The 24,271-nt window shown below is 34.5% G+C and overlaps 1 protein-coding gene across 4 annotated transcripts in view; it reads right to left on the bottom strand.

Annotated features, from left to right (window-relative positions):
- The window catches only part of CCDC39 (coiled-coil domain 39 molecular ruler complex subunit), a 138,558-nt gene that overhangs the window by 36,733 nt on the left and 77,554 nt on the right, over window positions 1–24,271 (bottom strand). The window contains exons 3-10 of one of the 4 annotated variants that reach the window (XM_074367355.1): window positions 21,695–21,726; window positions 19,191–19,373; window positions 14,161–14,278; window positions 13,324–13,499; window positions 9,818–10,858; window positions 3,797–3,916; window positions 2,001–2,147; window positions 741–899 (exon numbers count right to left, since the gene is read on the bottom strand). In XM_074367355.1, the coding sequence (XP_074223456.1) occupies window positions 741–899; window positions 2,001–2,147; window positions 3,797–3,916; window positions 9,818–9,907 (516 nt within the window). In that variant the 5' untranslated portion in view covers window positions 9,908–10,858; window positions 13,324–13,499; window positions 14,161–14,278; window positions 19,191–19,373; window positions 21,695–21,726. Of the gene's footprint in view, window positions 1–740; window positions 900–2,000; window positions 2,148–3,796; window positions 3,917–9,817; window positions 10,859–13,323; window positions 13,500–14,160; window positions 14,712–19,190; window positions 19,374–21,694; window positions 22,510–24,271 lie in introns of those variants that run through there. The other 3 variants (XM_074367364.1, XM_010947829.3, XM_045511298.2) reach the window with 3 other exon arrangements.

Below are 24,271 nucleotides of genomic sequence, written 5' to 3'. Positions count from 1 at the left end.
TCATTAACATAAAAGATGTTAGTATATCTCACATTAAGTGATATTATAAGTCATATTATAGTATATATATTCATTTATTTGATATCTAAAACAACTACAAAATAACATATATATATATATTCATCTTTTAACTGCAAAATGTTGCAATGAAAACTCAATTGTTTCTAAAAAGACCTTTAGTACTTTTTAAAGTTAGAAAAGGGATTAAACAATAATTTGCCATTTACAATTATTTTAAATAATGCCTGTGGTATTAAATCTATTAGAAAATAGTATGTTTCATGATAACTAAAGTACTACCAGATTTAATTATAAGTAGATATTTAAGTAATGGTCATAATAATATATTATGTAATCTATAGCACTATGGTCTCAAATCAGCAAAAACTATCTGTAACATTCAAACTATTACACAAGAGAAGTTAAAATACTTATCCATAGTCCTAGTACAAAACTTTCTTTTCTGAAATGCTTTTGAAAAAACTTCTCAATCAGGATTCTTAACCTGAAGTCCCTAGATCCCTAAATGGTCAAAGAGCTTCAAAGGATTAGTAAAACTTGCAAAATTTTGTGAGTATTTGAGCATATTCATTTTTCTAGAGAGAGGATACCTGACTTTAATAGACCCCCAAAATTTTGAGAACTACTTTAAAATTAAAAGTCCAACTCAGATTTTAAAAATGGTTGATATTATTACAGATTCAGAGAAAATCTAGTATTTTTAATTTACAATATCTCACCCTAATTTTATTATCATCTTGTTTTGCGTACTTCTGAAGAGTGAGGGCATCACTGTCTTTACGAGCTGATTCTTCCAGCCAGGCCTCCAATGCTTGCTGGTCCCAGTTCATTTGACATTTCAAACCATCCAATTTTTGAGTAGTTTTAAATATATAATTCTAATTTCCAAAGAGAGGGGGCAGGGAAGATTACAAAACCTTACTTACTATACAAACTAAAATTAAACATAAGATTACATATTACAGAACATATTTAAAAGGAAGAAAGAAACCCCGTCCCTGTCCCTGATCTCCAGATGTATATAACATACCATATTTAATTGTGTAACTATCATATTTATATTTTAGTTCTTAAGTTGTGAAATAGAGGGGAGATGATTACACAAAGTTGAGAACAGTAGTTGAACCAAAGTTTGCTTAGAAAGGCTTTAGGGTAGCTCCTCTAGAGCAATCTCATAAGTCACTTCACCAAAGCCACGACAAGTAGGTACATAATCTTAGTAAAAATAACGTGCTTGATATGCTAACTCAAACCCAAGACAAGTCCCTTTCAGCCCCATTTCCAACCAGATTGCTGCCTCTAAAAGGCCTCTTATCTAATTGAAATAAATGTAGTAGTTAAAGAGATAAACTATTTCTGTCAATGTATTCATTTAACAAATCTAGATTCATAAAAAAAAATAGGTCAATATTCAAAAATTAATATAAGATATTTATGTATGTGTATGTATACATATATATACATTTTGTAAAGAGAAGAAAATCAAATTTGCATATGTAAAGAGAAGAAATCAAATTTGGAAAGACCTCCCAATTAGGTAATTAAAAACTAAGGAAAAGAGAAAAATAGGTTATGGTAGTTTAATATTAGAGTTACAAGCTGGTAATATGAAAGGTAAAAATTTTAACTGAAAAAGAATTCTAAAATAAGTGATTTTTTAATGTAGCTTTAAAAAATGTAGAATTTTTAAATAAATTATGCCTAATATGGCATAACAGGCGGCCAGCATGGTACTTTGCACATAATAAGGCTCAATGAGTATTTGGTAAATGAAAATTGTGAAAATAAATGTAATATTCTGTCATTGTTGATTCAAATCACAGCTCCATGTGACTTCCACTGTCCATAAAACAACATAAGTGGATGTCAGGAAACTAATGAATGCCTTTGCCATACAGAAAAAAAAAAAAAATCGATGTTTATTGGGTGAGAGAAGAAGGAACAATAGCACAAAATTTAAGTAACATTTTGAAACATACTTCCTTATCACTTTTCTTTTCCCGTATTGAAGCCATCTCATTTTCCAGTCGCTGAACTTCACCCTTCACTCGTCCCAGTTCTCTTTCAGCAATAATCTTAAAATGTTCTTCGCTTTCAATCTCATGCTCCCTGGCTTTACAAAGAGACTACAGAATAATATACAGGACAGAAAGACTTTTAAAGTTTTAATATTATAAAATATTTATAATAATCCATTAAACAAAAAGATAATAAAGTTCCTACAAAATGTATAGATTAAGTGCTATTAATTCCACTTCTCTGAAACCCACACCACATCAGACTTCGTGATTCAGTGTGGTCATTGTTGCTTACTAGTTGTAAAAAAGTCAGTTTGTGGAATGTGCTGGGAAAAAAATGTCAGCAATTTTCAGATATTATGTTGGTCTAGGGAAACTGCAGGAAAACAAAGTATATAAAGATGAGACCTGAAAAGATAATTCACTTATCTAAAAATAAAAATGAAATTGATTAAAAAATACTTAGGAAATAAAATGTATGAATTGATTTCACATTCTAATTAGCAAACATAATTTTTAAATAATTTTGTAAACACTTATGGTTGTAAATATTTCCTAGAATATATTAATATACAATAATGCTTTTGTGTTAAGTTTTACTTAAAAAAATTGTATTTGTTGACTACTGATCTTGTAGGGCTTCAAAGTTATTACCATCAGTATTATTTTTACATTATTAAAGCTGTTACTGTTGTAGGAAGTCTATCATCTTTTGTCTCTATAATCCTGTTTAACTGAGGTTTGACTATAATGAAATATACCTAACGAGAATCTCTGTCTCTCAAATCCCCAACTCAGTGGTTTAACAACTTGAGGAAAACATGTTATTCCAAGCCATTTTTAATTACTAAATCACATCAGGATTAAAAAATCCTGAGATTGTTTTTTTAAAGGTCATTAAATTTATAACTTTAAATAAGACTTTAAAAACCATAAAAGTTATTTATCTATATTAATTATAAATTATTATTAAAAACACAACTTTATTTTCAAGAATTACACAATTCTTCAAAGAAAAGTAGATGTATTTTTTAAAAAATAGTTTGAGATGGAAGTTAGAAAACTCTCCAATGCTTACTTGCAGAGCTGTCTGATTTCCTGGGCAGCAACAAAGAAAGAGCTTCTACACATGAACAGATTATCCATAAAACAGATGCTTACTTAATTAATCACTCTAAGTTTTAATTTATATTATTTGTATTAATATTTCTAAAATGCATTATACTTTCCCCAGTTACCTTAAATAGTTTCCTAAATATAATTTAACCTTTCTGTTATCTCAGGATTGTCATTATAAATTTCAATTCTTAAGCCATGTTAAAATACCGTGGTGTCCTAAGAGCTACTCAAGTGTGTGGACTCTGCCTCCACACAAAATGGCCCCAGGGGATTATGCTGAAAAATTTAAATATAGACAAAAAATCTATTACGTGTTATATTAGGTCTTTTCCCACTTAAAGCCATCATTGCTCACTACCATCACTGTACCTTTTCATATAATCTGCTGCCTAGTATTATATCAGACTATATGAATGATGATTTCTCATTCAATGAATTAATTATTCCATGAACTTGGTGATATCCTAAAAGTATTTTTTTCTACCTACTTTCAGGTTCAAGGCTATGTTCATAATCATTTAGTTATGCTAAAGTTTTCTTTTATATCTCTAAAACCAAATCATAGATGTAAATGTAATGTGAAATGTTCCATGATTATACATGATATATAATCAATGTGGATTTCAACATTATTATACCTGTGTAAATAAGAACTCTTGTTTGACATTTTTGAAATGAGAAGTCATAGCATTAATTCGATCTTCATAGTCACGTTGCTGATCTTGCAAGCTTGACTTTTCATTCTGCAGCTTTGACAACTGTAAATATTAAGTGCTATGATTAACCAAAGTCCTACTAAGTTTTTACCATATTAAAAGATCTAAAATCAAAAGAAAATTAAATCTTCATTTATTTGCTTGTTTCAATAGCCATTTGAACTTCTAAAATCTACTGATCTTTTAAGTCTTGTAAAATAGTATTGTGATTTAGAGATTACTGTGGGAAAATTAGCACCATATTAAAAGAGAATAGAAATCTCTCAAATTTACAGCTTTAGCAGGGTCATTGCTAAAATGCTTTTTTTCATACAGCAGTAATTAAACGGAGGAAATGAGATTCTATTCCATAATTATATCACAAGATAGCTAAAGCAAACAAAAGCATAGCAACAAGATGAAATACAAACAGAGCATGAACCATAAACTTGAAAAGTAGCTGAACACCAGGCATAATAGCTTCTCCCTAAACTCCTATTCAAAACCAGTAGACTTAGGCTAACCTTAACACAACAGAATAACTCCCATTTGCTTACTACCTATTTTCTACTGTATTTTGTGTCTTTGAATTAGAACCTTGAGTAGAAACAAAACATTGTAAATTCAAAGCAAACAAACAAACTTTAGTAAATTACAACATAAATTCTCAGGACCATTAGAATATGTCATCCCTCAAAGCAATGTAAAAGCTCAACAATACAAAAATATGCTTCCTTAGAGTCTTGAGCTGCGGTTCCCAAAATTGGGGTTACAACTCAGGAGGTGCACAACACCATCCGCTGAAGTGCAGAAGAAATATTTGAATATTTAATTTAAAAAGAAATAAAATAAATACTAATTTAATCATTTGTTATGTCCTTTATTTTATTAAACTTACTAAATATAGTTGACCCTTGAACAACACGGGTTTGAACTATAGGTCCACTTATTCCTGGATTTTTTTTCAATAAATATAGTACCTATATTTTCATTTTACAGATCTTTAACTAAGTGTGGGGAAAAGTCTATGTTCAACTAAAGATCACAATATGTGGAATCAAAAGAACTAGGGTTTGAGTCCTGATTCTATCCAAACTGTTTCACAGCTTCCTGTCCTTGGGTGAGTCACTTATCAGTTCCTGATTCTTGAGGCAGAGATAGCAGTACTCAAATCTGAGGGGACTAGCGCCCCTAACGCTCGCACTGTTCAAGGTCAACTGTAATAATAAATGTGTATTTTTTGCTTTTTATTTCATTAATTTCAGTTTTTATTTTAACTTTTATTTTTTTTAATTTATTAGAGGAGTTCTTCATTTCTTTACTTTTTGTCTTACTGATTTTCATGAACTAAATGTTTATGTCACCCTCAAACTCATATATTGAAGCCCTAACTCCCAATGTGATGTTATCTGGAGGTGGGGCCTTTGGGAGGTAGATAGATTTAAATTAGGACATGAAGATAGGACCCTCATGATGGGATTAGTGTCCTTATAAGAAGAGGAAGAGATACCAGAGCTCACTCTTTCTCTGCCACGTAAGAACACAGCTAGAAGGCAGCCATCTACAAGTCAGGAAGAGGGCTCTCATCAGTATCCAAACATGGTGGCAGCCTGATCTCAATTTCCAGCCTTCAGAATTGTGAGAACTAAATGTTTGTTTTTTTGAAGTCACTCAGTCTATGTTATTCTTAAATAGCAATCCAAGCTGACTAAGACACTGATTTAAAAATGAAGGCATTTAAGACTATAAGTTTTATCTAAGACAGATTTTTCGTTCTTACCCACGGAAATGGATATGAAGCAGTCTTCTTTATTGTTTTCTAAAAGATGACCTTTTCCTTTCAATTTCTTTCTGCTATCCAGGAATATATTCCTGAGAAACTTACCTAAGAATTTAAGATTGATGTCTTAGTCAACTTTCATAACAAAATACCATAGACTGGGTGGCAGAAACAACAGAAATTTATTTCTCACAGTTCTGGAGGATGGGAGGGCCAAGATCCAGGTGCCAGCGAATTCAATTCCGGAGAAATGTCTCTTCCTGACTTGCAGATGACTGCCTTCTCACTGTGTCCTCACATGGCAGAGAGAAAGAGCCCTGGTCTCTCTTCCTCTCCTTATAAGGACACTATTCCCATCATGGGGGCCCCACCATCAAGACCTCATCTAAACCTAATTACCTCCCAAAGGCCCCACCTCTAAATACCATCACATTGGGGATTAGGGCTTCAACATGAATTTGGTGGCTGGGAAAGGGCTAAGTGGTTGGGAACACACAAACATTCAGTCCATAATAATGGAGGATAATTTTTTAAATGGTTTATTATAAATTCTATTGGTTTATGATCAGGGAATCAACCTATAAAATTTCTATCACTCATTTTTTAATTGTGGTAAAATATATATATATATATTTTTATATATATAACATAAAATTTACCATTTTAACCATTTTTCAGCATATATTAAATACAGTGTCATTAAACATATGCACATGTTATGCAACCATCAGCACCATCTATTTCCAGAAATTTTTCATCTTCCCAAACTGAAACTCTGTACTTATTAAACACTAATTCACCATTTCCCTTCTCCTCAGCCCCGGGAAATCACCATTCTACTTTGTGTCTCTATGAATTTGACTCTTCTAGGTTATCTCATACAAGTGGAACCATACAATATTTGTCCTTCTGTGTCCAGTTTATTTCACTTAGCATGATGTTTTTAAAGTTTATTACTCCCTTTTAATGTTTTAAGGTTTTTATTCTGTTATAGTAAATGATCTACTTTTGTAAATGTTTTATGAACATATTCTATGTAAGGGATATATGCTCTCTATGCTTTTATTTTTACTGTATTATTTATATCCTTCATATCTTTATTTTTGTCTATTAGAGCTGTCTAATTCTGAGGAAGTCAATATTGAAGTATCCCAGTATATCAAGGTCAAGATCTACTTGCATTTTTAATAGTTTGCACTTTTATATACTTAGCTGTTGTGTTGTTTGGTACTTTAACTTTTATTTTCTTTATCGATTATGACTTTTATCATTGCATAATAAACCCAGAGCAAAAGCATCTGCTTTTTAATGAAAGTATAATGATTAACTCTCCACAAGTTGATAATTCTTCTCTCATAGTTTCCAAACAATATTTTATTGCCTCTTTCTTAAATATAAAGAACATGCAAGGACCACCAGATATTTACTGAAAACTTACATAATATAAGGGATATCAAGATAAACAAACAAAAAGATCCCAAAGGAAACAGATAATTCAGGACAAAAAAGAAAAGTACTAAATACACATACACACACACACACACACACACACACACACACACACACACACACGGATACAGACACGGACACACATACATAGATGATAAATGATAAATGATATTGTATTCCTAAAACAAGGCCATGTACTACAAAAAAGCAACAAGCAAATAACCTGAAAATTCAAAATATGATTAATATAGTTGCCAAACTAAAAACTGCTACATAAAGATGAAACAAAACCCTAAAAGCTTACAGAGATTAAAAAAGTAACCTACAAAAAATGGAAATCATTTTAATATCAGATTACTCACCAACAACACTGCTGGAAAATAAAAGGGCAATACTTTCCAAATTCTGTGGAGAATTTATTTTTAACCCATAATCTTCTACCCAGCCAAATTACCATCAAACATGAGAATAAATAAAAACATTTTCAGATTCAGAGTGTTCACTTCCCATAGACTCTTCTTAAAGAGACACAAAGTATTTCATCAAAATAAGGGAATAATCCAAGCTAAAAAGAAGATAATGTGATGTAGGAAATAGAGCATCGACCCAGGAAAGGAATAAAGTGAATTCTTAAGTTAACAGTTGGAGGTATGCCTGTGGAAAAACAGTCCATACTGGAAAACACAAGACTCCAGAAGGAAGGAGTTGGGGTTGGAGGGGTGAGAGAAAGTATTTGATACTATGATTTAAGGAACAGAAACTCAAAGCGGGCAATGCAAGGAACCAGACTGGCAAGCAAGGATATGAGAAATTAAAAGCACAGTAATTATGGGCCCTTCTTGAAACAGCAATTTGTGGATAGTACCCAACTAATCAAAAGATGAATCGAAGTGAAAAATTAAAAAAAAAGATAAACTGAGCAAAAGTGGCTGCATTAAGGACCATTAAATCATCTTAAATACACAACTAAGACAAAACACTTGTAATAAATTAAGAACATTGAATAGACTGAAAATCAAATAATGTAATATTAACATAATAAAACCACCAGTTTTTAATGGGGAAAAGAAGGTGGCAGAAAGTGTTAAGAGAGTTAATTTCCTCATTTTGAAGACAAAAGGTGAAAGAGCAGGGAGTCAACCCATACTGTCTACAATTGAAGCAAATAATTTTTAAAAAACAATTAATTTAACCATTTCATTTTTTCTTACTTAGTTTTTCTTAATATTAAAGAAGCTTTTTAGCAACCACTCTCTCTTGTAATTAAGTAACACTCACTGAATTTCTTCTCTTAAATACAAGTAAAATATACAGTAGGATCCCATATTTATAATACTCCTGTCTTTTCTAACTATATACCTGTAGACCATGATGTCTTGGGTATTTGTTTAAGGCCACAATAGCCACTTTTATGAGCAACAGTGGGTTTTGGGGGGAGGGAATATCATGTATTTTTATATTTTATATCCTTCTGTTCTGCTTGAATATATTAAACTTTCAAGAGTTGCTTTTTTTAAATATCAGAGTTTATTCAGCTGAAGTGATTATGGTCCTCATTATTCTTTTTATTGCTCTTTAATATTTTTCAAAATAGCTAATATAAGTCATATGTATATAAAATCCTGAGACAAATAGTATGACAATAATACCAAAAACTAACATTTAAATGGAACTTTAACCTATATTAATGTCCTTAGAGCTGTATAACAACACTGTGAGATAATTATTTTACTTATTACAGTTTAAGTAGAAGAAATAGACAAAGTGCTATAAGTGGTATCTGAACAGCACTTCTTGATATTCCTCAGTACTCAGTGATATATTTATTTCCTAATGTTGCTCTTCACTGAAAAATACAAAAATCAAAAACTGAAGCCATCTAAATTAGACGGAAGTAAGTAAGTCAGAATATTTTGAAAAAAGTTTTTCAAAACACAGAGTGGGGGATTTTCATTTTCATTTCTCAGAGGAGAGAAGACCTTCTTTTCCATTCTCTAAAGTAGTGTAAACATCATCTGTTCTCCGACCCTCTTCCATACAACACATTGCCATGTGATGGAACTTTAGACTGGCTGCTAAAGGTTTTTAAAAGTTTCCTGAGCTGGCTGCAAGTTTATTTTTATAACTACCATGCTTTGTTTGCAAGCTGCTGTAAAATATTCCTTACAACGTAAAATATTTTATATTGTTCTGTGACAACTTAATCCTCACTTTGAAAAGCTGTAAACTGCACATTTTACGTTCTTACTAGAACATCCCTCTTGAAAACATTTCTTCAAGTCACCTTAACTTTAAACATCATACGCCGAAACTCAAAATGTCAACCACAACGTATTTTGTTTACAAGCATCCCCAAATAGCTGATGCCACGCAAATCTCAGAAGTCCCTTTGCAAACCGCGCTTAATTCTGAGGAAGAAAAAAGAGGGCGCGGGAACAGTCTTTACTGCTCAGGAGGCTGGAAATGAGTACATGGAGTGGAAGAGGAGGAAAGAATACAGATTCAGGCTTTATAGTCGTGAATATCAATTGCCGTTTCTGTTGTTTGCTTGTTTTTATGCTTAGCAAGTACCGAAAAGGGCGAGCAGGTGTGGAAGGAGATGGTGCCGAGAAGAGGTAGACAGAAAAGATGAGATTAAGGAAGGAACAGAGAGAAATAAAAGGGTTGTATTTCTACAAACCAGAAAACGTCCCTCCAAAACCCCCCATCCCCCGCCTTCTTCACCTGATCCTCACCTGGTCTTCCAGTATCTTGTTCTCCTCATTCGCCACCGGGATGGCGAACCCATCCTCCCAATGCAGCTCCGCCAGAAATTCACTACTCATGATGACAAATGGAGAGGGGACTCCAGAAAACGTCCGGAGGAGGAAAGAGTCACCTTCTCGTATCGCCCGTGAACAGCACCTGAGGTAATCCCAGGCACTCGCGAAGCTCGGGAGTAATTGCTACCGGTGCTCAAGCAACCGTTTCGCGCCCTTAGTTACCAAACAGGAAGCGCTCAAGTCCGGGGGCAGGACTTCCGGTTGAGAACTCCTTCCTTGGACCCAGAGAAACGTTTTTTTCTTCGGGAGAACCCAGAGAAGCGAATAAACTTACTCCTCCAGAGGTTCACTGGGTTGCCAGGCGCCAGCACAACAATCCTTGAAAGCGCGGCCCCGTCCGTCCTCCCGGCGCTCCCGAGGGGTGTAAAATCGGTGGCGCCCGCAGTCTCCGGGGGACCACAGGGCACGGGAATGGCTTAGCGCTACGCAGCTGCTGCGATCGCGGGCGGAAGATGAGAGCGAAGGACAACAATCAAGTGGCGTTTACCGAGTTCCATTAGTAGATGAAATCTCGCAGGCTGAAGTAGACTGGTATTTTGAAGCAGAATTCACACCCTCGAATCGTTACTGGATGTTTTGATCTTCGTCTGTTTTAACTTCTGGTCTTCCTCACAGTGCTCTGCTGCCTGGCTGTGGAGTCCTAGCTGACCGCAGACGTGAACTGCGCAAAGAAGGCAAACTTGCAGCGCAGACTCCCCACTCCTTTATTTTCTTTACATTTTTCACTTGTTAACATTTACAGTTCACATAAAAACCTGTGTTTCTTCCTAATCTGAAAAAAGGGTAGGTAACATCTGTGCCTACATTATCGGAAGACTTTACTCGGCTGAAGAGGCGCCCCCTTTAGACTGGCAAGCATTCCATCAATTCACTAACTTGAATCACCTGCTAGGCACAGGTAGGAGTTTGAGTTTAGGGCTGATTTTAGGGCCTCTGTGGTACGGCTTCTCAGAACTAGAAAGGACAAAACAATTAATTTAATCCTTTAATTTTCTAGATGAATAAACTGAGTCTCCCTGGGTGAAGCGATTAAAGTAGGCAGGACCTAAACTAGGATACAGGTCTGCTAATCCAAACTATGCTCTCTGCTATGAGGGGTGTTCTTGGCTGGAATACTCTCTACCAGTGCATCATAAGGATCAATTAATTTTGCTTATCCAATAATCAACTATCTAGATTTTTTTGCCCTTTGGAATTTTATTTTACCTGTTCATTGTTAATTTTTTTTACTATAAAAAGTTTAAATATATGTAAGAATAATGAGTGGGGTATATATACCCCACATACTCATCACCTTGATTTAACATTTTTTTTCATGTTAGCTTCATCTATATCTTCTGCTGAAGCACTTTAAAGTAAATCACAAACAGCATAACATTTCACCACTAACTACTTGAACATGCATCACTAATGTTTAACGTTTATTTTTTAACTTTAAAACAATGTTATTATCACATCTAACAAAGTTAACAATATAAAACTATCTCTTCATTATCAATATCTTTTCATATTCGTATTTCCTCAAATGTCTTGAAAATGTCTTTTTTATCCTTGGTTTGTCACTATACTTTTGAAATCCTCTTTTGTAGCTTTGTCTTTGTGTTTACATGACTTTCCATATATTTAATCTTATGGACTTAGAAATAGTGTCTTCAAAGACTAGAGTTAACAAGGCATTTTATTCCCCACTTCTTGAATTTCCAAGCTGGTGGGGGAGAAAGACTCAGATGTAGAGGGAATTTTGACCTATATGGAATAATGGACTTTTAGAGCTTAAATAACATTATAGAAGATCATCTTTTATTTTATAATAGTTCAGTCATCCCTACTAATAAAAATGTTAGTATCCAACATATATTAAGATGACATATAGTTATTTCTACTTGAAATTTGTTCTGGCAATGTCCCTTTTAAAAATTATTATTTAAAAATGTAAATACTGAGGCAGCTGCCTTGGCCTGTGCCAATCTGTTGATCCACCCCTCTCAGTGTCAGCTGTAGCTGCCAAATACATGACTGCAGCTGTCTTTGCTGGGTACTCCCCTAGGCCCCAAGGACATAAGAACTTTGGCAGCCAAATCCCTGCAAAGAATCCTGTTTCCTATACCTCAAGGCTTCTATTTCCTGAATTTCAGGATGACAATTATACAATGTTGACTTTTGGACAAAATGTGCATGCAGTCTCCAAATTCTACATTTCTGCCTTTGAACAATATCCCTGCTTCTCCCCCTCATCAGCACAGCATTCCATCTCATCCAATTCCCACTTTTATAATTCTACAACTTCCAGATCATAACTCTATTTGTATTCATTCAGATCTAGATTTGAAAACAAAACCCATAGATTTACAAGCCTTGTCATTGACCATGAAATAATCTATTTAATCCCAAAATGATAAGGTAGATGTTACTCTTTTACATCTCATTCCCAAATAGATAATTTCATCCAAATCAGGTTGATTAGGCTAAAATATGAAAAGATTTTTGGTTTGCCAAAATGTGATCTTTGTAAAAAAAAAAAAAAAAAAAGGAAAATACAATTATGTGTGAAGTTACGAAAAAGATATTCTCACCTCCATACCAGTTCATTCCCAAAATGTTGCCACTGTTTAGTGTTTATCTTATGGCATTTTTTAAAAGGAAGCTATAAATATATACATATATTAATTTTTCCTATAGAAATAGAATCATACTATAAATGTTCTTTTGTAAATTCATTTTTTCATTTAGCATTAATGGCCGTGTTTCCGTGTCAGTGTATTAGATCTATGGTCTTTTAATGGAGATTAAAATTCAGTATTATCAATCAATATTAACTTTTTAAACAATGCTATAGTGAACATCTTTACAATACTGAATTTCATCAATTCTAGAGTATACTTATTTTCATATTTTAATATCTCTGAAATTGGAATACATCTTTCAGTTAGAGGCATCTTAAGATTTGGTGAATAAGATATAATCTTGCACACCTGTGTGTTTCTTCATGACATTCTTAGGAGTAAAATTAATGGAAACAAGAGTAAGCCATTTTATTTTGATAGCTACCACTAAATTATCTTTCAAAACGTCTATACATACCGAAAGAGAAAGACTATTCTTGCATACTCTGAATGTTCTGAAGTATTAAATATTTTACAACCTAAGGAGAACAATATAGTATCTCGTTCTTAAATGACAGTTCTATAATAACAAGTGAGACTGGACAACACAGTTCTGCTAAGAATTTCTTTATCATATCCTTTGCCCATTTTTTCCCATTAGATTGTCTCTTCTTATTCAATTACTGCAGTGCTTTATATGTTATAGATAGTATTTTCATGCATATTTGTGTATGTGTCTATGAATAATATTTTTCTTCCATTTTTTTTTTTTGCTTTTTTTTAAACTTTGTTTTTAGTGTATTTTGCCATACATACCTCAGAAACTGCTCTTGTTCCATCAGTATGCTTCACATTCCAGTGGTTCTGTTCATCATCAGTTCACCTGATCTATGGACTACATTCAGCTCAGCTGTTCCTTCCCTATTAAAACATTTTCTTCTCTTGGTTTTTATGAATTCTCTCCATCTCCACGGTCACCATGTCAGTTCGGACTATACAGAAAAGTTGAAACAGTTTTACAGTGAGCACCAGTACCCCCTTGATCAAGATATTTCCTGGGTTCTACCATCAATGTGACTATTCTCGTTACCACATATCTATCTATTCATTCATCAATCTATCTTATTTATTGGTGCATTTCAAAGTAAATTGCAGTAATCAGTACACTTCCCCCGTAAGTACTTCACTATGCACATGTTTACTTTTGTTTACATTCTTTCCTCAATAGGTAAAATTTATATACAAAGAAATATACAAATCTTTACAAATGCATACACCTGGTTAACTTAAACTACTCTCAAGGTACTGAACATTAACACTACCCCAAAGAGTTTCCACTTGCCTCTTTACAGTCAGTGCCTGCTCTCACTTCCCCTAATCCCCAGAGGCAACTTACTGTTCTGATATTTTCTCTAAGTTAGTTTCTCTCTTTTAAAACTTCAAATAAATAGAAAGGCACTATATTGTGTTACATTTACAATTTATTTCCTCTCAGCTCCAAATTCACCCATTTTGCCTGCCCTGTGAAAACAGATATGGGCCCTTTATTTCTCTTTCAACGGGTGGCACGCTATCAAGATTTATCAATAAAGAGCACAGGAGACACTGCAGGAAGAAAAAAGCTCTTTTTCTCCCTGGTTCCAGTGTGCTCACCTGACAGGCTCCTGCAGCATGCATAGCTTCTCCAGCATCCAGGTCCTGCATCACAGGCAGTTTCTCCAGCATCAGGCTCCTGCAGCACTTGACTTGCAGCTTCTCCAGTTTCCAGCTCCTGCTGTGCACAGCAGCTCTCCTTAGCACCCACTCCCACCCCAATTTGGGCAATTTGGCAACAGAGTGCCCCCAGTGAAACATCTCCCCATTAATAGATTCCCCTGGCACCACAGAGAAAAGATTTCCAGCAAGTTCAACCAGCACAGTGACTTCTCTGCCATTCATCAAGTCCTGGAAGACCACTTCCCTGGGCACACTCTCTTAGCTTTAAGGATAGTAACTGCTCCTTGCATCTGATATTTCTACATTCTTTAGAGTTTTGTTTACTTCTTACCAGCCAGCCCCTTGTTACTCCAATCCTCTGTTACAGTTAACAATTCTTTATATTAAACTTTCTCTATTAAATTACTGTGTGGTTTCTCTCTTCTGATGGCACCCAGATTGATGAAACTATGTACTTTTTGATGTCAGGCCTTTTTTCACTTGGCTTCATGTTTTTGATATTCATCCATATTGTGGTATCAATGGTTTCTTTCTTTTTATCGCTGAGTAGTATTCCCTCATGTAAGTATAACACACTTTATTTATCCATTCTCCTAATGATGAACACCTGGACTGTTTTCAGTTTGGGGCAACTATGACTACAGCTATTATAAACATTCTTGTACAAGTTTTTTAAATACATTTATTTATTTTAGAATAATTTTGATTTACAGAAAAGTTGCAAAGATAATACAGAGTTTCCGTGTATCCCTCATCTAGTGTCAGTTTCCTCTAACATTATCATCATACATTACCCTGGTACATTTGGCAAAAGAGAGAAGCAAATATTAGGCCATTACTATAAACTAAACACCAGATTTTCCTGTCTTTCCATTAATGTTCTCTCTCTGTTCCAGGATCCAATCCAGCATGCCACATTGTGTTTTGTTGTTGTGATGTCTCCTTCGTCTCCCCTGGTCTAGGACAAGTTCTCAGTTTTTTCCTGTGTTTTATAACATGGACAGTATTGAGAAGTGTTGTTCAGATATTTTGTAGACTGTCCCTTAATGGTTTACCTGAAGATTTTCTCATGATTTGTCTGGGGTTATGGGTTTGGGGGAAGAAAACCATAGAGGTGAAATATACTTCTCATCACATCATATAAGAGGGCTCATGATGTTCTCATGGCATTACTGGTGATTTTAACTGTGATCCTTTTGTTAAGATAGCACTTAGTGGGAGGGTATAGCTCAGTGGCAGAGCACATGCTTAGCAAGCACAAGGTCCTGGGTTCAATCCTCAGTCCCCCCATTAAAATAAGTAAATAAACCTAATTACCTCCCCACCCCACCCCCAAAAGATAACATTTGCCAGGTTTCTCCATTATAAAGCAACTTTTTCCCCTTCAATACTCTAAATAATTCACTGGGTTCAGTCTGCCCTCAAGGAGGGAGAGTACACCCTACCTCCCAAAAGAAGAGTACCTACATAATATTATTTGAAATTTTTCTGTAAGTAAGATTATTTCTCCATTTATCTATTCATTCAATTATTTATTTATATTACTACAGACTCATATATATTTTATACTTTGGACTATAATCCAAACTATGCTATTTTGTTACCCAATTTGTTCCAGATTTGGCCATTGGCCCCTTGTGTTTCTTTGACATGCCTTCGTCCTTTTGTTTTTTGAGCACTCCTTACTTTCCGGCCTGCAAAATGCTCTAGGCTCATCTTGTATTTTCCTTACATGGCCCAAGAATTAGTCATTTCTCCAAAAAGCTCTGGTTCCTTTTATTGGAGAATGGTATTTAGAAAGCAAGATCTAGGCTCTGTGTATGTTTGCTTTTACCAGGTTGTCATTGCTTCTGGGCCCTTTCAGCAGACAAAACTAGATAATATATGTATGTATATTAACCCAAGAATTGATATACATCTATAATTGTGTTTGTATCTATCTATCTATGTAAACTAAATTTTAATACATACTGATGTCTCCAATCCTATACCACAGAGTTCATTCTAGCCTGCCTTTATTTATTTTGTTGTTGTTGATGTTGGGAGATTTTTTTTTTTATTGAAGTATGGTCCATTTACAGTGTTGTGTCAATTTCTGGTGTACAGCATGATAGTTCAGCCATATATATATATACATATTCATTTTCATATTTTTTTCATTATAGGTGGCCTAATTAAATTTATAGGCTTTTGATTCCTCTCTTATTTATGTGAAACTTCCCTCTGACAGTGAGAAACTTTGCTCCCACTATCCATCATCCATTTACTTATTTGCTCAATCCCAAAGTACATTTAAAGTAGTTTCAGAATTATTAACATATACTCTCAGTACAAGCCTTTCAAGGACACATGTTTTTATTTCTCTTGGATAAATACCAAGGAGTACAATTGCTCACCATAGGAGAGGTGTAGGTTTAGTTTTACAAAACATGTCAGACCTTTTTCCAAAGTTGTACTGTTTTAAGGGCTTTTTAAAAACTTAAATAAGATTTCTTCCAGGTTAAAACTCTTCAGTGGATTCCTGGTTTAGTTAGAACTAAATCTAAACTTCTTAGCCTGGTCTATAAAGTCCCATGTGATCTTATCTCTGCCTATTTTTTCCCAGCCTCATCTCTTGCCATCTTTCCCCTTATTCCCTGTTTCAGCCACCTTGAATTTTTTACATTATTTTCTCAGAGCTTCAAAACACCAAGGAGTCTTTCTGCCTTTGGGTCTTCATATGTGCAGATCCCTCTGCCTGGAATATTTTCCTTCCATAAGGTCTAGTTCTGGAGTATGCTTCAGGGCTCTATGCTCTTCAGTTTATAGTATATAACCTCCTCAGAGAGGCCTTCCTTGCCCATTCAATCCAATATAGCTCTTACTTGTTATTCATTCTTAAAGCAAATTTTTCACACTTAGTAATTACATTCGGATTAATTCACCACAATTAGTACTCATGTTTTTAATTGCTTGTTTAGTTATTTCTATCTTTGCCACTAGACTATAACATGCATGACAATAGGATCCATGTGCATTTTATTCAGCCTATATTCAGAAATTAGAAGAATACCTGCACCTGGTAGTGCTCAATAAAAATCTGCTGAGAAAATAAATGTATGAATGAAAGGAGGAGTTTTAAATTTTCACATAGATAAATCTGTCAGCCTTTTCCTTGATAACTTTTGTTTTGCACCTCACTAAAGGAAAGCCTTTCCTGGAAGACTATAAAATTGATCTATTTTTATATATTATGTATTTATACATATATATAATATACAATTTCATTTACTAAAATTATACTATTATTAAATTTTAATAATATTTAATTTTTAATTTTATATATTTATTGTTAAATTTTTATTAATATTAAATTTTAATGTTTATTCATTAAAATTTATTGTTGTTTATTAAAATGTTTTATGTATATTTATATTTTTCCTAGTACTTTTATAATTATATATTCTACATTAAAATTCTAATGCACATAAAATTCATATTTGTGTATTAGAGGAAGTAGATTCATAGTTCTTTTTCAAAAAAAATAGAAATTTTCCCAACATCACTTATTAAATAGTCTATCTTGCTCCTTTGGTTTAAAATGTGTCCTTTTTTATGTATTAAATTCTTATATATCCAATGCTGTGTTTCTGGATGTTTGGTATTTTGTTGATTTATTTATCTCTACAAAAGTGCCACACTGTTTTGTCTAGCATAGCTTCTTACTATGGTAGGGACAGACACACCATCCAGTACCACCATTACAACTATTCTTGTCTATTCTCAAACACTTCCTTGGAATCAAGTTGTCAAGTTCAAAAAAAGGACACAGGACCCTAGGGATTTTCATTGAAATTTCCTTGAATATACATAATAATTTAAGAAGAAATGAAACTGTTATTGTCTTCCTCCCCAGAAATATGGTCAATGTCTCCATTTTCTCAGATTTTCTTTTATGTAATTCTTTCTTAATATAGTTGCATATGACTAGATTCAGAGCATATTTATAACCTCAGAATTAGAAGAAACTTCCAAGATTGCCCACAATCTACAATCCAGCTACAGTGTGCACTTCAGTGACATGCAATGCTTTCACACTGCTAGTGCTTATGTGCTCACTCCCTCCTGAGGAAGTGCATTATATTATGAAACAGATAACAACTTGGATAATGAGATAACAGTCTCATTGGAAGAAGGTCAGAGGAGTCTTTTAATTGTCCTGTTCCACAATTCCCCTTCCTATACAAAACATGTTTTTAGTGGTGAATATCTTGACCAGTATCTATAACCTTTTGCAAACTTGTACATTTTACAAGACTATATTAGATAACTGGCTGTTCAGTTAATGAAAGAGGTGGATGTAAGTCTTAACCAACAAACACTTACCTCACAGCCAAATACTATGCAATATTTCTGAAATCACTGTTTTTTTTTTTTAATGTTTTTATCATTGTTGCTGAAACATAGTAATCCGTTGATTAATGCTCGCTGAATTAATGAACTAATGAATGGATTAGTTCTAAGGATTTATTTCTCCTGATAACAGGGAACCGTAACTATATTTAATGGAAACATTTTCTGTTGCAGAGAAACAGTAGAGGAAAGATCTCCTTAATTACAGACTTCAAATTCTTTTCTGGGAAATTACATTCACAAAATTTATTTTGCCCATGGCAACTATTGCCTTGTAAAAAATATTACGTATTTTTGTTGAGTACAGTGGGATATGTGTGTGTATGCACATGTAAAATCAATTGCTGTAAATGGGTAACCTAAAATAATGGCTAATGATTTTCTGTGACATTTCCTAGAAGCAAGGACAAAGGGGAAAAGAAGGCCCTTTATAGCAAAGTATTCACATCTACCAGTAAAAACAATCCCCAAAATTGAAAGAAATGGATAAACCAGTACTATAAGCAGCTTTCATATTCATAGTTTCATTCTTTTGCTGGTGGAAACACATTATTTTACAGATTTTATTCACTTACTCAAATCCAGTAGATGGTGCTACATGTCTGTATATGTAAAGTACCACAAATGCCTTTTCTTTTCTTTTTTTTAATCTTTTCTTTCTTTTTTAGCCAGAACTCTCATCAAGGTCTACCATTATAATGAAGCTCATTATTCCTGACATCTGAGCCAAATCTCTAGGTGCAGCCTTAAAGATGTACCTAAAAAAAAAAAAAAAAAAAAAAAAAAACAGAAATAACTGTGGCCCAAATACCAACCTAACAATCTATTAACAGTTTTTTTTCTCAGCTCATTCTCACTGTAAAATGAAAAAATCTTTGGTGTCACACAGAACTCTGTGTCATTCCATTAAAACAACCAGATTCAATATCATAGTCCCTCTTATTCTTCTGAACACTGTTAGTTGCTATTATTGTGAAGCAACCATAACAATGATAATAATTAACAATGAAAGTTTAAATTAAGACTGTCATGGATAAATCAACATGTAAACTATCCATTTAAGAAGATAACACATGCTTAAAAAAACTTAGGTATATGAAATTTTATAAAGCAAATTTGTTGAATCAGTGATTAAGCTGATCATAAATGTTAATGTTTCTTTGTGAGTCATAAAAGACTGGAAGCTTTAGAAAAGTAGGAACTCTATTTAGGTAACAGCAAAAACAATCCATATCACCCAGTAACCTACAAATAGTTAATTTATGTTACTTATTTACTATAAACACGACAACTAAACTTGACATATATTCTGAATCAGAAGGTATCAATTTTTTGCCTTTTTTATCTTTGTAGATTTGTTATTAGCTCACAAATTTCTAATGCTTTGAAAGTCTCATATTATAAAATAAGGATAAAGAGATGTCAACTGCTAATACAAAAATTAGGACATTTTTATTACTGTATTGGTTTATTATATTAAATTCTGATTAAGTTAACTGTGATATGATTTCACAAAGTCCTTTCACATTCTTTGAACATGCTTTTACTCTTCATTGTATCAAAAGAAAAATGAGAACTGTAATCACTAATTTTAGATGAGTTCTATACACAATATAGGTATTATTAATCTGCTGACCAAAGGCTTAGTAGAAAGGTTTTATTCAGTGAATTATATCACTTTAACGACTAGACTCTAACACAAATACAGGGAAGTCAGAAGTAATGATGACTTTCAGATGACTGTTTTGTCACTTGTGCTTTCCTGCATTCACATCTTCATTAACTCTTACCATTCCTTGAATAAACTCAAAGAGGTAGAATTGCGTGGATTATTCCTAGGCAGATCATGCAACAGGGAAAAGCATGGTCTTAATCCAGCAAAGACATCTTATTTAAAACCCCAAAATAAAAAACAATTTCAACAGTTATACTACAGGTAAAGTAAGATAACATAAATCAACTTACATATCTATTGAGAACAAGATCAGGGTGGGGTGCCACTAAATCGCCTTTGTCTAACTAACTACTCACCTGGAGGTAGTTAACATTGACCCAATGACTAGAAGAGCCACACAGGATACAACTTCTTAAGGAAGTGGCTTTTTTTATTTCTGTCTTTCTGAAGTACGATAATTGACATATGTAGAGTTCTTCATTCGTGAAAGGAACATTGACCAAACTGACAATACTTCAATAAAAATATTTTTTTAAAAAAGGATCATTGACCTAAGCCCTTAAGTTACAAAATTGAAAAAGTGGTTATCCTTTCCCTCAAGAATTTTGCCATTAAGTGAGGAAACTGACCACAGAAGCTGCCTTCTGACTGGTAACTGCCCCCATAACTAATCTCTCTACTACTATCTCCACACCTCAGCCAAAATGACTTTTCTAACCCTCAAATCTCAGCACAGCAGCCCTCCTCATAAAAGCTCCTCCACCACTCTGCGTGGCCTCCTCACAGGGATTCCAAAGCCCTCAGGAACTGGCCCTGCTCTCTCCTGGTCTCATCTCTTTTTCTTCTTCATTTCACATTGGGAATTCTGGCCACAATGAGTTTGTTTCCTTTTTCTCAAGTTCTCCCTAACTTCAAGCCTTAGCACATCTGTTCTTGCTGCCTGGACACGCTTCCCACACTTTCCCAGCTAACGTCACTCTTCCCTGCCCTGTTGCACTTCCCCTGGCCTCACAGTTCCACTATATGGCATTTCCTCTTTTTACTTCTCTGAGTCCCCCTATTAAACTGTAAGCAACATAAGTCAGAGAGTGTCCAGCGTACTTAACACTGGGTCCCCAGCACTAGGCACACAGAAGACATTCACTCATTCATTTATTCATTCAAACTATAGTCACTGAGCACCTAATGTGTGACATACTCTCTGTAGTAAGTGATGGGGACATATATCAGCAGGCGAAACGAGAGTAGGATGCTGCCTTCTAGAATTTTTGTTAAATTAGCTAAAGCACACCAAATGCACACAGTATAACAAAGTTATCAGGACTTATCAGAAAAAAGCATGTCTGGCTCCAGGTGGGAGGGGATTAGGGGCAGAGCAGTCACACCAGTAGAATAAGGTCTTACCTGAAACTTCAAAGACGAGGATGCAAAGGTTCCTGGTGAAAAGTTGAGATGAAAGTTTATTCCAGGTGGAGAGAATAACAATAAAAAGACAATAATGTAAAAAATCTTAAGTCTAGGAGGTGGAGGGAAGTGAGAAACTACAAATAGTTCAACACTGCTGAATGGGGAATGGGGTGACTTTTGAGGTAGCATTTGCCTGGGGGAGTACCATGAGCTGAGGCAGGGAGACTGGAAAGGTCCCATGTCACAAAAATATTCTCTTACAGACAATAGGGATACCTTGAGTAATTTTAAATGGAGTAGGGGGATGAATGGAAAAGAGATCAGTAATGAGGATCTGAAATAGGAAAGAGAAAAGAGTCAGAAGATAAGACCCTGTGACTGTTTAAAAGTGAGACAAACCAAGAGGATGGTCTTCTCATTCTGCGGGAAATATCAGGGACCAGTGGACTTGGGATGAGAAAAGCCAGCTCCAAAATCTGCCAGCAATATCGTTCCACAAATAGTGGATTTGCTTAGCCTTTCAACCTCATATATTCTCCCATGTGCTTAACAATCCCACTCCTTTAGTCGAGTGTAGAGCGACATCCACAGTGCACATCATCAGAGTGTTCTTACGCTCCAGGGTCCGTGGTAAACACAGAAAGATAAAGAAGACAAGCAGGAAGTAATATCCTGTGTCTTACACTATACCAGCAGTTAGTTAAAGAAATAAATATATATATATATAGGTATTGGCTTTCTTTGCTTTCAGTACTGCTTTTCAAAATAATATAAAGATTCTCTCCTTTACTTCTTTGTTCTTTTCTGAATTGTTCTCATAATCCTTACAATGAGCATGAATTATTTTTACTATCAGAAGAAAAATACTTTTTAACAACAATAATACCCCTCCTCTGGGCAAAAAAAGAACCTTGGGAGGTAATGGGGAGTGGGAAAACAGCAAACAAAAAACATACCCACCACATAACTACTGTATAGAAAAAGGTAGGGTAAAGATACAAAGAAACATGCATTTGTCGTGATGTACACACCATCCCCGTGCGCACAGTGTGAGAACAAGCCTGGTACGGTGCTACGGCTTGAATCTTCCATGCTGCTGTGTGGAGAAAGTACCACTCCACCGGGCTAAGAAATTTGGCATTTTTACAGTGAAGGCTTTAAGAGACACTGCAGAGAGGTGGCCTGCTTTAACTCAATGTACTATATAGCTCACCACATAATATATGGGTAAGTTTACTCAAAGCACTTTTTATCAGCTGTCAATCTGTTTCTTAGCCTGCATTTGGCTACATTTCTGGTAGCAAAGGAGAAAGCAGGATTATTCTGTGGTTCTTGCCCGAGGGGTACTAATTGCTGCCTATTACTTTAGCGAACTGTGTGTGGAAATAATTGCTGTTCTTTTGCTATGTTCTGTAGTATTATTCACATAAATCCTATGTGAAGCTAGATCTGTATACCATTACTCAGTCTGGTCAAAAGTGGATGATGTCTGTGTACATGCGCCTAGATAATTGGAAGTGGTTATGTCATCCCATGATGAGACCATTGAAGGTATATTGAGGCTTTCCTCTTGGAATCTGTTCAGTATGCCTGCCCACATTCTAAGAATTTCATGCCATCCATTGTTTTTCTTCTCTACATGTCCAATGCTGACTTCTTGTTATTCCCATAGCATTATCTTACTCCAAACTCTTTTGAGAATGAGTTTCTTAAGTTTCAGTGAGGATTTCTGAAAATACTAACTGTTCTCATCTTCTTTCTCATATTCTTTTAACTCTACCTCTCACTGAGGTTCATGTAAAGGTGGCTGGTAATGGTGGGAGAAAGAAAGTGAAAGAGAGAGGGGTGGGGAAGAGAGAGAAAGAGATGCACACATTAACCAAGAGTTTTCTTTTATGAACAAGAAAATTGGCCGTCTTCCTATTAGCATATGAGGAACCTAAGAATGTCGCTTGTTGTCAAGGCAACAGCTGTTTCTTGGGTAGCTGCAAGAAAAAAGAAGATAGAGCAATCTTTACAGGATCAAGTCTTTTTATCATCAAATCATAAAAAGGAACCTTGAGAGTCTACCCAGCCTATTCACCTGCCCTTAGTTAAGGCTCACTAAAATAATTTGAAACTAATATAAAAAAAATCTTATTTTAAATAATTCTGAAAAGATTACATAGCTTTGCTTGGTAATCATCTACAATGTTTCACAGTTCACATCACTGATAAGTTTTTTCCAATCATTCTAACTTAAATCTCTCATGCTGCAGTTTGAAATCCACTTCCCATAGTTCCAGTCTCAGTGGAAATAAACAACTGTACTCTTTCCTCTCTAAGAGAGTCTTGCCTGTACTTGAAAAAAAATAACAAAAATGTCTGACAAATTCCTCAAGGTGAATAATGCTAGGTACTTTTATCTTTTCAGCCATTTGTATTGTAAACCTTATCTGATGACATCCTACACTCTTCAAGACCATTCCTAACTAAGGAACCCAGTCCTATCTTGTTACTTATCAAAAAGGCTGGTCAGTGATGCCCAAAAGGAGCAGGACACCACCCAGTTCTCAGTCTATCTGCTCGAGTCTC

Source organism: Camelus bactrianus, chromosome 1, assembly GCF_048773025.1.
Source record: "Camelus bactrianus isolate YW-2024 breed Bactrian camel chromosome 1, ASM4877302v1, whole genome shotgun sequence".
NCBI classification, from domain to species: domain Eukaryota; kingdom Metazoa; phylum Chordata; class Mammalia; order Artiodactyla; family Camelidae; genus Camelus; species Camelus bactrianus.
The sequence above is the reverse complement of the archived record's forward strand: the minus strand, read 5'-3'. Positions and strand labels throughout refer to the sequence as shown.